The sequence below is a fragment of the Moschus berezovskii genome, chromosome 7 (genome assembly GCF_049115385.1).
Source record: "Moschus berezovskii isolate FMDL1 chromosome 7, NW_MosBer_1.0, whole genome shotgun sequence".
NCBI lineage: Eukaryota > Metazoa > Chordata > Mammalia > Artiodactyla > Moschidae > Moschus > Moschus berezovskii.
This window is the reverse complement of record NC_142466.1, coordinates 34,333,197-34,347,607: the sequence shown is the minus strand read 5'-3', so window position 1 is coordinate 34,347,607 and position 14,411 is coordinate 34,333,197. Positions and strand designations below refer to the sequence as shown.

The 14,411-nt window shown below is 40.1% G+C and overlaps 1 protein-coding gene across 6 annotated transcripts in view; it reads right to left on the bottom strand.

Moving 5' to 3' along the window:
• BNC2 (basonuclin zinc finger protein 2) overlaps nt 1-14,411 on the bottom strand; it is a 490,816-nt gene that overhangs the window by 161,901 nt on the left and 314,504 nt on the right. For all 6 annotated transcript variants that reach the window (XM_088837882.1, XM_088837885.1, XM_088837883.1 and 3 more), the window contains one exon: nt 12,945-13,047. In XM_088837882.1, the coding sequence (XP_088694008.1) occupies nt 12,945-13,047 (103 nt within the window). The remainder of the gene's footprint in view (nt 1-12,944; nt 13,048-14,411) is intronic.

Here is a 14,411-nt window from a genome sequence, read left to right as displayed (position 1 = left end):
AAGGAAATCAATCCTGAATAATCATTGGAAGGACTGATGCTGAAGCTTCAATCCTTTGGCCACCTGATACGAAAAGACAACTCATTATAGAAGACCCTGATGCTGGGAAAGATTGAAGGCAGGAGGAGATGGGAGATGACAGAGGATGAGATGGTTAGACGTCATTGTGGAATCAATTGGACATGAGTTTGAGCAAGCTCTGGGAGACGGTGAAGGACAAGGAAGCCTGGTGTGCTGCAGTCCGTGCAGTTGCAAAGAGTCAGACACAATCGAGCGACTGAACAACAACAACAAGTAGATCACATAAAAACCATTTTCACTGAGCTATTTTACATTCTCTTTTTCTAAGATTAAATCTCTAAATTTCAATGGACACTGTATACTTACGGCATACTTCAGTTGGGACTAAACACATCTCAAGTGCCCAGCTTGAAAATAGTGGCTTCCTTTTTGGACACCCAGGTCTAGCATTGCCTTGTGTTCCTTGGCCAATTGAACTTAAGGCCCCAAAAAGCTCTTCTTTCAATTAAATGTGTTTGCACTTGATTTTGTAGGATCACCTGACCATACAAGCAGGTTGGGAGATCTTGAGGCCAAAGGAGGGATTTTATTGTGTATCAAGGAACACAGTCTGGATTTGGAACCGGTCTGTTGTTCCATGTCTAGTTCTAACAGTTGCTTCCTGACCTGTACTGCATAGAAAATATTTAAAAGAATTACAACCATAACTGGATAGATTTGTAAGCAATCTGTTGAGAAGCCTAGTAGTAAGTTTCCTCTCTCCTAAAGGAGATCAGTCCTGGGTGTTCATTGGAAGGACTGATGTTGAAGCTGAAACTCAAATACTTTGGCCACCTGATGTGAAGAGCTGACTCATTTGAAAAGACCTGATGCTGGGAAGATTGAGGGGAGGAGGAGAAGGGGACGACAGAGGATGACATGGTTGGATGGCATCACCGACTCAATGGACATGAGTTTGGGTAAACTCCGGCAGTTGGTGATTGACAGGGAGGACTGCGTGCTGCGGTTCATGGGGTTGCAAAGAGTCGGACACGACTGAGTGACTGGACTGAACTGATACAATACCTTGGGCTATCCTGGTGGCTTGGTGGTAAAGAATCTGCCTGCTGATGCAGGAAGGTGGGTTCAATCCCTGGGTCGGGAAGATCCCCTGGAGAAGGAAATGGCAACCCACTCTAGTATCCTTTTGTCCGGGAAATCCCATGGACAGAGGAGCCTGGTGGGCTGTTAGTCCAAGGGATCGCAAACAGTCAGACATGACTTAGCAACTAAACAACAACAACAAATACAACACTCTGGGTATATGCTCACTAATGACAGATTAACTCAAGCTTCTGAAGAATTAGATTTCTACCCTCCAGGCAAACCCTGGTGAGGAATGAGTCCCACGGACAACATTTTATGCCTCTCAGAACACAAGTCAGAATTCCTCGAAACACCACAAGTATCTCATCCAGTGATTTTACTCTTCAAGTGCAGGACTGAGGGGTGGAGGGTGGGTATGCGGGGGGACCCACACTTAGAAGAAGTCCTCACTATGACACAATAGGAGGAGGAAGGACAGTTGAGAATTTTGCTGAGGCATCCTGGATTCTTATAACCCAGAAGCATCTCCTCATTATCTGAACAGAGCATCCTGAGAAAAATGAGAGGAGCTGAGTATGTTTCATTTATAACCCCTTCAATTTGTGTTCTGCTTAACCTGCTGAACTCCAGTTAATTAAGATGTTCCTATAAACAATTAAGCTTCCTGTAGGATCGTTAGCAAGATATAAAAATTTATGATGTAATAAAGTGCAATAAAATGATAAAGTGGTTAGCCCATCAAAGCACTTCACATGCAAGAATACAGGTATGAAAATAGGCAAAAGTAGCCTTTCATCCTGCCTAAAATTCACTTCCTTCTGGTTTTTGGATTTTCAACAAATAAGCAATCCTATAGTTCAGTTCAACTGATGCACAGTTCTTAAAATATGAAAAAGAAAAGTGTTTCAGACTTCTATTCAAGTAAGGGCTCACATGACATTTTAGGAGAAACGGACAGTATGAAGCTAAATTGGAATTTGCTGGGGAATACAAGATCACCCTGGGAAAACGGGGCCCTACAACCAAAGAAACTTATGACCTTACTCTAGCACCGGGCACCAGAAAAAACCTGCATGGGGCCCTAAAGAGTATCATTACTGTTCAGTCCACTTTTTCATTTAATCTTCCTCACAACGTCACTGTGCTATTCAGGTAGATTCCTATTATTATCTGAGTTTACAGATGAAAAGAACTGAGGCTTACTAAATAGAGACAAAGATGGGATTCGAAAACTGGCCTGAATACACTCAACTTTTAACCCCGTCAACCACGTTAACAAACAACACGTTATCTTCTGTAAGAATTTAGAAACAACTAACACTTAGTAAGTAGATTATCTCATTTAATATCAGAAGGAACCCTGCAAACTAGGCACTATCATCATCCACATTTCACAGATAAGAAAACAGAGGTTATGTAACCTGGCCTGGGTCCCACTGACAGCAGGTGGTGGAGCCAGGAGGAGAACTTACACAGAGCTGCAGTTTTACCTCCTTTTGTCTCAGGCCCACTCCCCCCATTTGTGTACCCGAAGCTTCTTCAGACCCTGGGGCTCCAGCTCTGTAGTTTCAATCTCCATTTCCTTCCTGGAAAGTCCTTAGCAGGGGACCTACACTGTACACTTTAGAGGTCAGGATTTATCAAATCCACCTTATGTTTCTGTCTGAATAAAATGGAGCTAGAAAAAAACATCTGGGGAGCTAACAGGCAGAGAGCCCAGGACTTTGAAGGGGAGGCAATGTTTGTGCTGTGATTTGAAAAAAAAAATCAGAGTTCAAAGCACTGTTCCAAAGGTGGGCAGGCTGAGAAACAAATCAAAACAAGCAGTTCAGGGACGCAATAAGAATATAGTTAATGCCATGAATCAAGGAGCGAACCGTCACAGTTGTGAGGGTGTCCTCCTTTTCAAGCTTATCAGCTGTGATCAGGGAGTGAGGGGGAGAAGCACAAGAGGGCACGGTGCCCTCAGGTCACGCAAAGATGGCTCATGTGCCAGGCAGGAAAGCGGCCTTGTGTTTGCTCTCTAAAATAAAAATAAGTGGAGAGATGTTCAAGGACTGTCCATGGAGAGAGCATGGAGGCAGAGCTAGGAGGCACCTGAGAGCTCGTTTCCATGACTGCAAGAGAATACTTCAGCTAGGCAAGCCAGGTTTCAGGGTCACCATCAGGAAGAACCAAGTCTTCTACAAAGACAAATTCTTTTAAGCAGATATCCCACTAATTCTCACCTTTTCCAAACCAGTGCACCAAGAGAAGAGAATAGTGGGGTTTCCATCCTTGTGTTTCTAAGAAAATCCTATATTTTTGAGATTAATCCTTTGTCAGTTGCTTCATTTGCTATTATTTTCTCCCATTCTGAAGGCTGTCTTTTCACCGTGCTTATAGTTTCCTTTGCTGTGCAGAAGCTTTTAATTTTAATTAGGTCCCATTTGTTTATTTTTGCTTTTATTTCCAATATTCTGGGAGGTGGGTCATGGAGGATCCTGCTGTGATTTATGTGTGAGAGTGTTTTGCCTATGTTCTCCTCTAGGAGTTTTATAGTTTCTGGTCTTACATTTAGCTCTCTAATCCATTTTGAGTTAATTTTTGTGTATGGTGTTAGGGAGTGTTCTAGTTTCATTCTTTTACAAGTGGTTGACCAGTTTTCCCAGCACCACTTGTTAAAGAGATTGTCTCCATTGAATATTCTTGCTTCCCTTGTCAAAGACAAGGTGTCCGTAGGTGCATGGACTTATCTCTGGGCTTTCTATTTTGTTCCATTGATCTATATTTCTGTCTTTATGCCAGTACCATACTGTTTTGATGACTGTGGCTTTGTAGTAGAGCGTGAAGTCCGGCAGGTTGATTCCCCCAGTTCCATTCTTCTTTCTCAAGATTGCTTTGGCTATTCGAGGTTTTTTGTATTTCCATACAAATTGTGAAATTATTTGTTCTAGCTCTGTGAAAAATACCGTTGGTAGCTTGATAGGGATTGCATTGAACTTATAAATTACTTTGGGTAATATATTCATTTTCACAATATTTATTCTTCCAATCCATGAACACAGTATATTTCTCCATCTATAAGTGTCCTCTCTGATTTCTTTCACCAGTGTTTTATAGTTTTCTATGTGCAAGTCTTTCGTTTCTTTAGGTAGATATATTCCTAAGTATTTTATTCTTTTTGTTGCAACGGTGAATGGAATTATTTCCTTAATGTCTCTTTCTATTTTCTCATTATTAGTGTATAGGAATGCAAGGGATTTCTGTGTGTTGATTTTATATCCTGCAACTTTACTATGTTCATTGATTAGCTCTAGTAATTTTCTGGTAGAGTCTTTAGGGTTTTCTGTGTAGAGGATCATGTCATCTGCAAACAGTGAGAATTTTACTTCTTCTTTTCCAATTTGGATTCCTTTTATGTTTTTTTCTGCTCTGATTGCTGTGGCCAAAACTTCCAAAACTATGTTGAATAGTCATGGTGAGAGTGGGCACCCTTGTCTTGTTCCTGACTTTAGGGGAAACGCTTTCAATTTTTCACCATTGAGGATAATGTTTGCTGTGGGTTTGTCATATATAGCTTTTATTATGTTGAGGAATGTTCCTTCTATTCCCCCCTTCTGAAGGGTTTTGATCATAAATGGATGTTGAATTTTGTTGAAGGCTTTCTCTGCATCTGTTGAAATAATCATATGATTTTTATTTTTTATTTTGCTAATGTGGTGTATTACATTGATTGATTTGCGGATATTGAAGAATCCTTGCACCCCTGGGATAAAGCCCACTTGGTCATGATGTATGATCTTTTTACTGTGTTGTTGGATTCTGATTGCTAGAATTTTGTTAAGGATTTTTGCATCTATGTTCATCAGTGATATTGGCCTATAGTTCTCTCTTTTTGTGGCATCTTTGTCAGGTTTTGGTATTAGGGTGATGGTGGATTCATAGAATGAGTTTGGAAGTTTACTTTCCTCTGCAATTTTCTGGAAGAGTTTGAGTAGGATAGGTGTTAGCTCTTCTCTAAATTTTTGGTAGAATTCAGCTGTGAAGACGTCTGGACCTGGGCTTTTGTTTGCTGGAAGATTTCTGATTACAGTTTCAATTTCCGTGCCTGTGATGGGTCTGTTAAGATTTTCTATTTCTTCCTGGTTCAGTTTGGGAAAGTTGTACTTTTCTAAGAATTTGTCCATTTCCTCCAAGTTGTCCATTTTATTGGCATATAATTGCTGATAGTAGTCTCTTATGATCCTTTGTATTTCTGTGTTGTCGGTTGTGATCTCTCCCTTTTCATTTCTAATTTTATTGATTTGGTTTTTCTGCCTTTGTTTCTTGATTAGTCTGGCTAGTGGTTTGTCAATTTTATTTACACTCTCAAAGAACCAGCTTTTGGCTTTGTTGATTTTTACTATGGTCTCTTTTGTTTCTTTTGCATTTATTTCTGCCCTAATTTTTAAGATTTCTTTCCTTCTACTAACCCTGGGGTTCTTCATTTCTTCCTTTTCTAGTTGCTTTAGGTGTAGAATTAGGTTATTTAGTTGGCTTTTTTCTTGTTTCTTGAGTATGCCTGTATTGCTATGAACCTTCCCCTTAGAAATATACAAGCAACTGCTGCTGCTGCTGCTAAGTCACTTCAGTCGTGTCTGACTCTATGTGACCCCATAGACGGAAGCCCACCAGGCTCCCCCATCCCTGGGATTCTCCAGGCAAGAACACTGGAGTGGGTTGCCATTTCCTTCTCAATTCCAGAAAAATAAACGACCCAATCAAAAAATGGGCCAAAGAACTAAACAGACATTTCTCCAAAGAAGACATACAGATGGCTAACAAACACATGAAAAGATGCTCAACATCACTCATAATCAGAGAAATGCAAATCAAAACCACAATGAGATACCATTTCACGCCAGTCAGAATGGCTGCTAGCCAAACGTCTACAAGAAATAAATGCTGGAGAGGGTGTGGAGAAAGGGAACCCTCTTACACTGTTAGTGGGAATGCAAACTAGTACAACCACTATGGAGAACAGTGTGGAGACTCCTTAAAAAACTGGAAATAGAACTGCCATACGACCCAGCAATCGCACTCCTGGGTATACACACTGAGGAAACCAGAATTGAAAGAGACACATGTACTCCAATGTTCATCGCAGCACTGTTTATAATAGCCAGGACATGGAAGCAACCTAGATGTCCATCTGCAGACGAATGGATAAGCAAGCTTTGGTACATATACACAATGGAGTATTACTCAGCCGTTAAAAATAATACATTTGAATCAGTTCTAATTAGGTGGATGAAACTGGAGCCTATTATACAGAGTGAAGTAAGCCAGAAAGAAAAACACCAATACAGTATATTAACGCACGTATATGGAATTTAGAAAGATGATAACGATAACCCTGTATACGAGACAGCAAAGAGACACTGATGTATAGAACAGTCTTTTGGACTCTGTGGGAGAGGGCGAGGGTGGGATAATTTGGGAGAATGGCATTGAAACATGTATATTGTCATATGTGAAATGAATCGCCAGTCCAAGTTCAATGCATGATACAAGATGCTCGGGGCTGGTGTACTGGGATGAACCAGAGGGATGGGATGGGGCGGGAGGTGGGAGAGGGGTTCAAGATGGGGAACACATGTACACCCGGGGCAGATTCATGTCAATGTATGGCAAAACCAATACAAATTACCAATACAATAAAGTAATTAGCCTCCAATTAAAATAAATAAAAAGAAAAAGAAAATCCTAGAGGCATGGCAACCTACTTCCTCCCAAAGGATCAGTTGTCACTGCCACGCTGAAGCCTGCATTTATTTCCCTGTGCTGAGGTATCAAGCTAGAACCTGTCTTACTCTTTTCATCTAATCCTAAATATCCCTCTTCAACAATTCTCTCCCAAAGCAAAATTCAGTCATGCTGGGATGGTCTTCAGGTTCGTAAGAAGGAGGTCAGCACTTTGCTGGTTAATATCTGCAAGCATTATTTTCATTTGTCAGAGGACACTGTTTTACTCACTCTCCTCTCTTACTCTTGACAAATTTACAAATGATCACACAGAAACTGCTGCTGCGTTACTCAGAGTGAGTGTGAGGTCACAGAAGTGTCATGCGTTACTGCTTTTGATAGAAGACTTCTAGAAGGCTAGCGAAGAACAGAGGGTGGAAAAGGAAAGCTTGTATTTAGTTACACTGGCTCCTGGACTCGAGTCAGGGAGAATATTACAGAGCTACCAGTTGGGGATAAACTACTTTCACAGATGTTTAGACAATTCATAAGAGGAGCACAGACTGGGACAAATAACAAAGACATGTGACCTTTCATGGAATAAAATGAAAAATTACTGATTTTGATCCACCACGCTTAAATCCTTATAAAGTACTGTGCAGAAAACAAATCTGAGGCATCTGTAAACAGAATACTGTGATCTCGTGATTCTAAATGTAGGACGGACATAATCAAAAGGTTTTTGATTACAGAAAGCTCAGAACCAATGGCCTTGATTTGGGACTTAATTATGTAAATTAAGCCTAACTAGGGTTTTCTTTTAGGCGTATGCTTACCAGATTTAGCAAAAACACAGGGCAACTCAGCTAAATTTGCAAGGTATGTGTTTATACTAGAAAATTATTCACTGTTTACCTAAAATTCAAATTTAATGGGATGGCCTATATTTTCTATTTGGGTGAGTGTCTCTATAAATACCCCTGTTCTGATAAGACATATCTAGTAAAGAGCTGGGAATTCAAATTCAACAATGCCGAGGAAAAAAAAGAGAGAGAGAAATTACTTCCAGTGAATTACAAAAAAAGAAATGCTTGAAATTAATGGATTATATGAATATTAAGTCTTACAATACATTAAACCATAAAGATGGTTGGTAGATGACACTAAATTAACTTTATACTGCTTACCATTTCCTGTGGCACAGAACTGAAGAATCAAAGCATACCTGGCCCAATACTTTAGAGATGATATATGTTCAATAAATATCTCTTCACTGATGTCCAGATGACACAGGCCAAGCCTGTTCATTTTACATTAAAAATTCTGAATAGTTTCAATACTGGCAGGAAAACAGCTGGCTTGCTGAGCTAATAACTTAAGTATTTAAAGTCAAAGTATTCTATAAAGAAAATAATCTGCACCAAGCAAGCTACTATGAGGTTCATTAAGCTATGTAGTACTTTTTTTTTCATTAAGCCTCTTACCCTTGAAAAATTTTTACTGAACATCCCAAGAAACAGTGGATCTTTTTTTAAAAAAAGGTAGTTTTAACAAGTGAGTTTTGTCCAAAGTAAAAATTACTGATCTCACCAAGGAAAAAAATTCTAAATAAATAACCTTTCTAAAATCTGCCCACATCTTTTATCAAATCAAATATACCCCATCAAGTTTTTACTTTAAACAATAATTTTCCAGTTGTCTTAGATTATCATTAAATGTCTGAAAATCATTTAGAATACCTTATCTTAATCGTTTAGGAATAAAATCATCTATACTATATATATTAAAACGAACTTGCAAATAATAAATACTAAAACTCATTTAGTACAGTAGCCCTCAACCTTTATGTCCCACCTCCAGTTTATCAAAAAGGCAACAGGGTTTATTTGATTAGCTACACTTCTTGCTGGGAGCAGGTTCCTCAGAGGAGACTGATGATATAAAGCACTCTTCTTTCCACTCCCGCCTGCCCACTACTTAGTATATACTAGCAATACTTGCTAATTTGTAAGACTATACAAAACAGAGGAGAAGGGGTCAGCAGAGGATGAAATGGTTGGATGGCATCACCAACTCAATGGACATGAGTCTGAGCAAACTGCAGGAGACAGTGAAGGACAGAGAAGCCTGCAGTCCATGGGATCACAAAGAGCTGGGCATGACTTAGTGATTGAACAACAGCAACAACAATATAAAATCTTTGGCCCAGCAACTTCTCTGGGGTTCCAGTGGCGAAGACTCTGCATTTCCAATGCTGGGGGCCCAGGTTTGATCCCTGGTCAGGGAACTACATCCAGCATGCCAAAACTAGAGATTCCAATTACCACAACTAACACCCAGCACAACCATATAGATAAATGAGTGTTTTTAAAAATTCTTTGCCTGAAGCTTCAATGCTGGGAATAGCAAAATTACTATCCTAGTACGGTAGGAAAGGGTCAAAATGCCACGTCCTAGATTTTGACCAACCCAAACATTCATGTCATCAGTAAAGAAGTCCATTAGTGCTCTAATGCTGATACCTTATTTTGATAATGTTAAACCAAGAAAAATCAAACTTGCAGAAAACGTGTATTTAAAATTTTCTGCAAGACTCACTCTGGTAATTTAAGACAAATGAAGGAAAAACACAGAAAAGACAATGCAAAGAGAGGAAGGAAAAAAAAATACAGTTGTTAAGTGAATTAAGTAGCACCATGCTGGAGTCCTTTAACCAAAGATGTGAAATATGACAAAGTTAGAAAATGCCAGGTTATTATACACTGTCTGTATGGACAACCTATACCCCAAAAGAACTTGTTTTAAATAATGTTAAAAATCAATAAAGCCCAGCTTTTATTATCAAAGTGCATGAGCTAAAATTCCTTAATGGGGAAAAAGAGCAGGGAATCCTTCACTAATTCAGTGGGAAATGCCTCTTGGTAGTCAAGGAATCATTTTTGGGTTCCCCCCTCTCAACTCATGGTGCTAAGATTTCAAGGAAGTAACCTGTGTATAGCACCATGCCCAGTGAGTAATTTCAAAGTTCAGGTGTTACAGTATGATGAATTCATTATGCCTTTTAATTTTTGAAAACATCTTAACATTTTCATAAAGCAACTAAAGTCACCAATTCAAGTAGGTTTAAGATACAATCTATAAGGCTATAAAATGAGAGTGTGTGTGAATAATAACTTAGGAAATCCAAAATCTTGTGAAGAAACTGAAGATGCTGATTACAAAGAAGATACAGCAAGACATTAATTCAGAAGAGGTCAACAAATTTCTAAAAATTCATCTTTTTTGTAAAGTACCCCTGATTTTGGCATGTAGCTATTTTTAATGGCAAATGTTAATTTTTTATGGTACAATTACTGGTGGAGTGTGTTCAGTGCTATGGTGAAATGATTATATGAGATGTATTTTAGTAGTCTTACTGCTTGCTGTTCTATCCACTTTCAGAAAAATCACACCATAGAAAAATAAGTCACTATCTCCTTGTCCCACATAAAGAATAATGTCCCGAGTAAGGCAGCCAGAGAGACCGCTGTGCCTCACCTCTGAACAGAAATAACTGAAGACATGATTTCAGGGTTTTCTGTGCAGGGGAAGAGAGTGAAGCAATTAGTTGAAATGCTAAGGGCAAAAAGAGTGGATGCTCTCATTTCATTGCCAACTCAAAAGCTAAGAGCCAAACCCTTGCTGTCAGATATGTCCTACTATATGGGGGAAGAATGGGATATGTATCTGTGTGCACATATTGTGAGTTATATACAGACATGTTGCTACTGTGGGGGGAAAAGAGGTCAAGGTGATAATAGTGGTGAGGAAAAGTTAGAACTGAGAAACTTCGAAATTAACATACCAGAAACACAAGATTACTAATGACACAGTAGGAAAAGCCCAGTCTGATGTAACAGAAATAACCTTATTCAAGTTTGGGGGAAAAAACCACATCCCTCAGAAAATCTTAGAAACAACCAGTGGCTGGGGATAATTTATGTTGTTCAAGAAGGAAGAAATATTGCTTTTCCCTCCCCATTACACTACTAATGTAATATGCATGTGGAAGTTAGACAGATAAAATAAACTGGTGACACAGTAAACTTTTATACTCGCAAGGCTACCACAGTAGATAGATGATGGCAACGCAAGATGGCTTTGGAAAAAATGAGAGGGAATGAATGAAAAGTCCTTTGTTTAATGACTGCTCCCCGCTCCATTGCTCATGTTTGTCCAGTTTGTTACTTTTAACAAGTATTATTTATTTTAAAGACTTCATATATTTTATCTTCAATACTAACAATAATCTTACAAGGCAGGTATTATTAACCTTCTGTTACAGACAAGAAAAGTCAGATGCAGCGATTTTGAGCTATGTGCCATCAAAGTGGTAGAGCCAAGATTTGACCCCACACTGCCTGCCGGATTCTTTTTCGTTTTTTCTTTTCTTTTTTGTCTCCAAGATTCTATGGGCTCGGGACATAAGCTATTACCTGGCAGAGCCAAAACACATTGTGGGAAAGGATCCGTAGTGATATGAACTGCACGGTGTTCTCGCCAAAGTCGTATGCTAAAAGCCTTCATCCCTAGTGCTTCAGAATGTGACTGTATTTGGAGACAAGGGAGGCCATCAGGCTGGGCCCTCCCCCAACACGTCTGGTGTCCTCAGGAGAAAAGGAACCCGGATGCACGGAGACAACAAGGGTGTGCCCCCACAGAGCACAGACCACGAGAGCACACAACGAGAGGGCAGCCATTTACACGCCGGACGAGAATCCTCAGAACGAAACCATCCTGATTGTGGACTTCTGGCATTCAGAACTGCGTGGAAGTAAATTTCTGATGTTTAAGCCACCCACTTTGTGGCATTTTGTTACAGCAGTCCTAGCAAGCAGACTACTGTAGGAAAGGAGAAGAAATCATCGAACAGTCATTTGCAAACAAAAGTGACAGCAGCTTAAAGGTTGTTTGGAACTAGACTGAGAGTTGTTACACGTATTGGCCTTGTTAATGAAGCAGGAACAAGTTCCCTCCTGGAGGTGCTGGAGGACGCCTTCTAGTATGTTCCCTCATACTACTCTTTCTACCTCTTTTCTCTCCCTCACAGACACAGGGCTGAAATGTCTCCACAACGCCAACCCACACACCCCCAGCAAGCAAGATACATGATAAACTGAAGGCATTTCAAGGCATGGCCCGGTGTCATTTCTTCAGATCTTGCTAGAATAACATGACATTTATAAAAATACAACCCACTGGATATTTGGCACTGCTTGGGAATGAAGAATATGTCCACTTAAGAGCCAATCCCCCAAGGCTGTCAAAAAAATCTCAAGCCAGGATTTCTTCTATAAACATTACCTATCTTTTAAGATTCTACTGTCCAGGAAGTAAAGAAAATGTCTCTGCTTATTCCCAAGTCTCCTCTGGCCTCAACATAAATAACATAAACCAGACAGAAGGACAGTTAAATGCTTGGTCAAGGCCCAGGGATGGGACAGCTCTGTGCATCTGGCAAAGAGCCTCTGCACTTCCAGCTGTGGCCCTGGGTCACCCTCGCCCAGAACACACACCTATGCAGAGCTCACCCTCCACCAGGGGCCAACCTCCTCCAATCCCTGGGCATGCTGAAAGAGGGTATTTATGGATTCTTTTTTCAGATACCAGTCAAATAATGTTCCCGTTCACTCACTCACTCACCTTAAGACCATACAAAATTTAACATCTGGGAGGATCAACTCTGCCCCGAAAGCAGATGACAAGGGTGAGCAGTCACGGAGGAGTTCTCCTCAAGCAAAGAGGATTTGCCAGCTCGCCTCTGAGGTCCCGGCCCTGAAAGGCCAACTGTGGTATGTTTGAGTTTCCATGGGGCCTGGTGCTTGCTGGCTGCTGCTGCGTTCACTCAGAACCCAACTGTGCTATAAACATCTAGCCCTTCTGCTGAGAGCTGCCCGCCTGGCCTTACTTCTGGGAGCCAAGAATATGCTATTTAGAAGCTGCAGGCTAGATGGGAGCTAACACTTGGGGCACAGCTGACCCTTCTCTTCCCCAGGCCAGGGATGGCTCTAAAAGGAAAAGAAAAAAAAAAAAAAAACCCACGCTTACACGAACATAACAAGAGCAAGGAGAAAAGTCCAGATTTTCCTCACCGTGTGCCACCCAGCCATGTTTACACTGATCGCAAGTCCTCAGGTTAATCTTCCCCGGCTGGAAACACTCACATGTGCAGTTCACCAGTGTGCAGCGGATGGCCTGAGAATGAGAGGAGGAAAAACATCAGCATCTGTTCAAAAGGGACCCTACTTCTTCAGCATTTTAAGAAATAACACCTTCTTCCCATTTTTAACAGCTTAGGGGCCTGGAGAGATTAAGAGAAGAATTTTGAAACCATCAAAAATCTCTTACCAAAACATATTAGAAAACAAAGCTGATTCATTAATAGAATGTTTCCTGCCATTCACAGATAAGCTTTAAATTGGAAGCAGAGACTAAGGAGTATAAGAGTGAACCTTATTCTTATTCTATGAGATGCTGGCTCTGTAATACCAGAGATCTGAAAGAGAAAAAAAAGATTGCTACTAACAAATATTCGCTGACAAGACTGCAAAAGATACAGACTCTCATACAATAACAAGTGAAATGTTGAAAATAAAACATGATATACAAACTATTAACAGAATATGATTTTTCTTCTGCGGTGTTTGATTGAAATGCTTTATCAAACTCTCAGACACCTTTTGAAAGACACTCCTTTTGGTCCAATAACATCCATTATATTTCTGGTCTCATTTATCACTTCCTCGGAGAAGGCAATGGCAAGCCACTCCAGTACTCTTGCCTAGAAAATCCCATGGATGGAGGAGCCTTGTAGGCTGCAGTCTGTGGGGTCGCAAAGGGTCAGACGCGACTGACTGACCTCATTTTCACTTTTCACTTTCACACATTGGAGAAGGAAATGGCAACCCACTCCAGTGTTCTTGCCTGGAGAATCCCAGAGACGGGGGAGCCTGGTGGGCTTCCGTCTATGGGGTCACACAGAGTCGGACACGACTGAAGTGACTTAGCAGCAGCAGCAGCAGCAGCAGCAACTCCTTGAAATATTAATTCCATTTGCATTCCTATTTTTAAAAATGCAAAACAACCCTCTCTTTATTTTAATGATGTAAGAAAATAAGTTTAAATTTGCTTTTAGATCAGATGTAGAAGAGGAAAAGACATTTATGTGAATATTCGATATTTGGAACAATTCACCTATATTATAGAACACTGGAAGACACACTTAAAAACATTGTACTTCTTTACAAGTACCTTTAAAAATCATCTCATCAGTTTACATTTTAAAGTGAATCCCTAGGAAATTAACATTAATGAAGTGTAACTTTTTATAGATTAAAAACCTAGGCTGAAGAATTGTGCTAAAGCTGACCTATGCTCCAGAACTACAGTTAATAAATTTATCTCATACATTTAGTCCTAATTTGCATGGAAACTGTGAAGACAGAAGGGATTTTGTCCAACCATTCACAGATTAACAATCTACTGTAACTACCTGAATTGCCAGGAAAAGATCTCTCTACAGCTCTAGATGCAATCAATAATCACTGATTTGGGGGTGG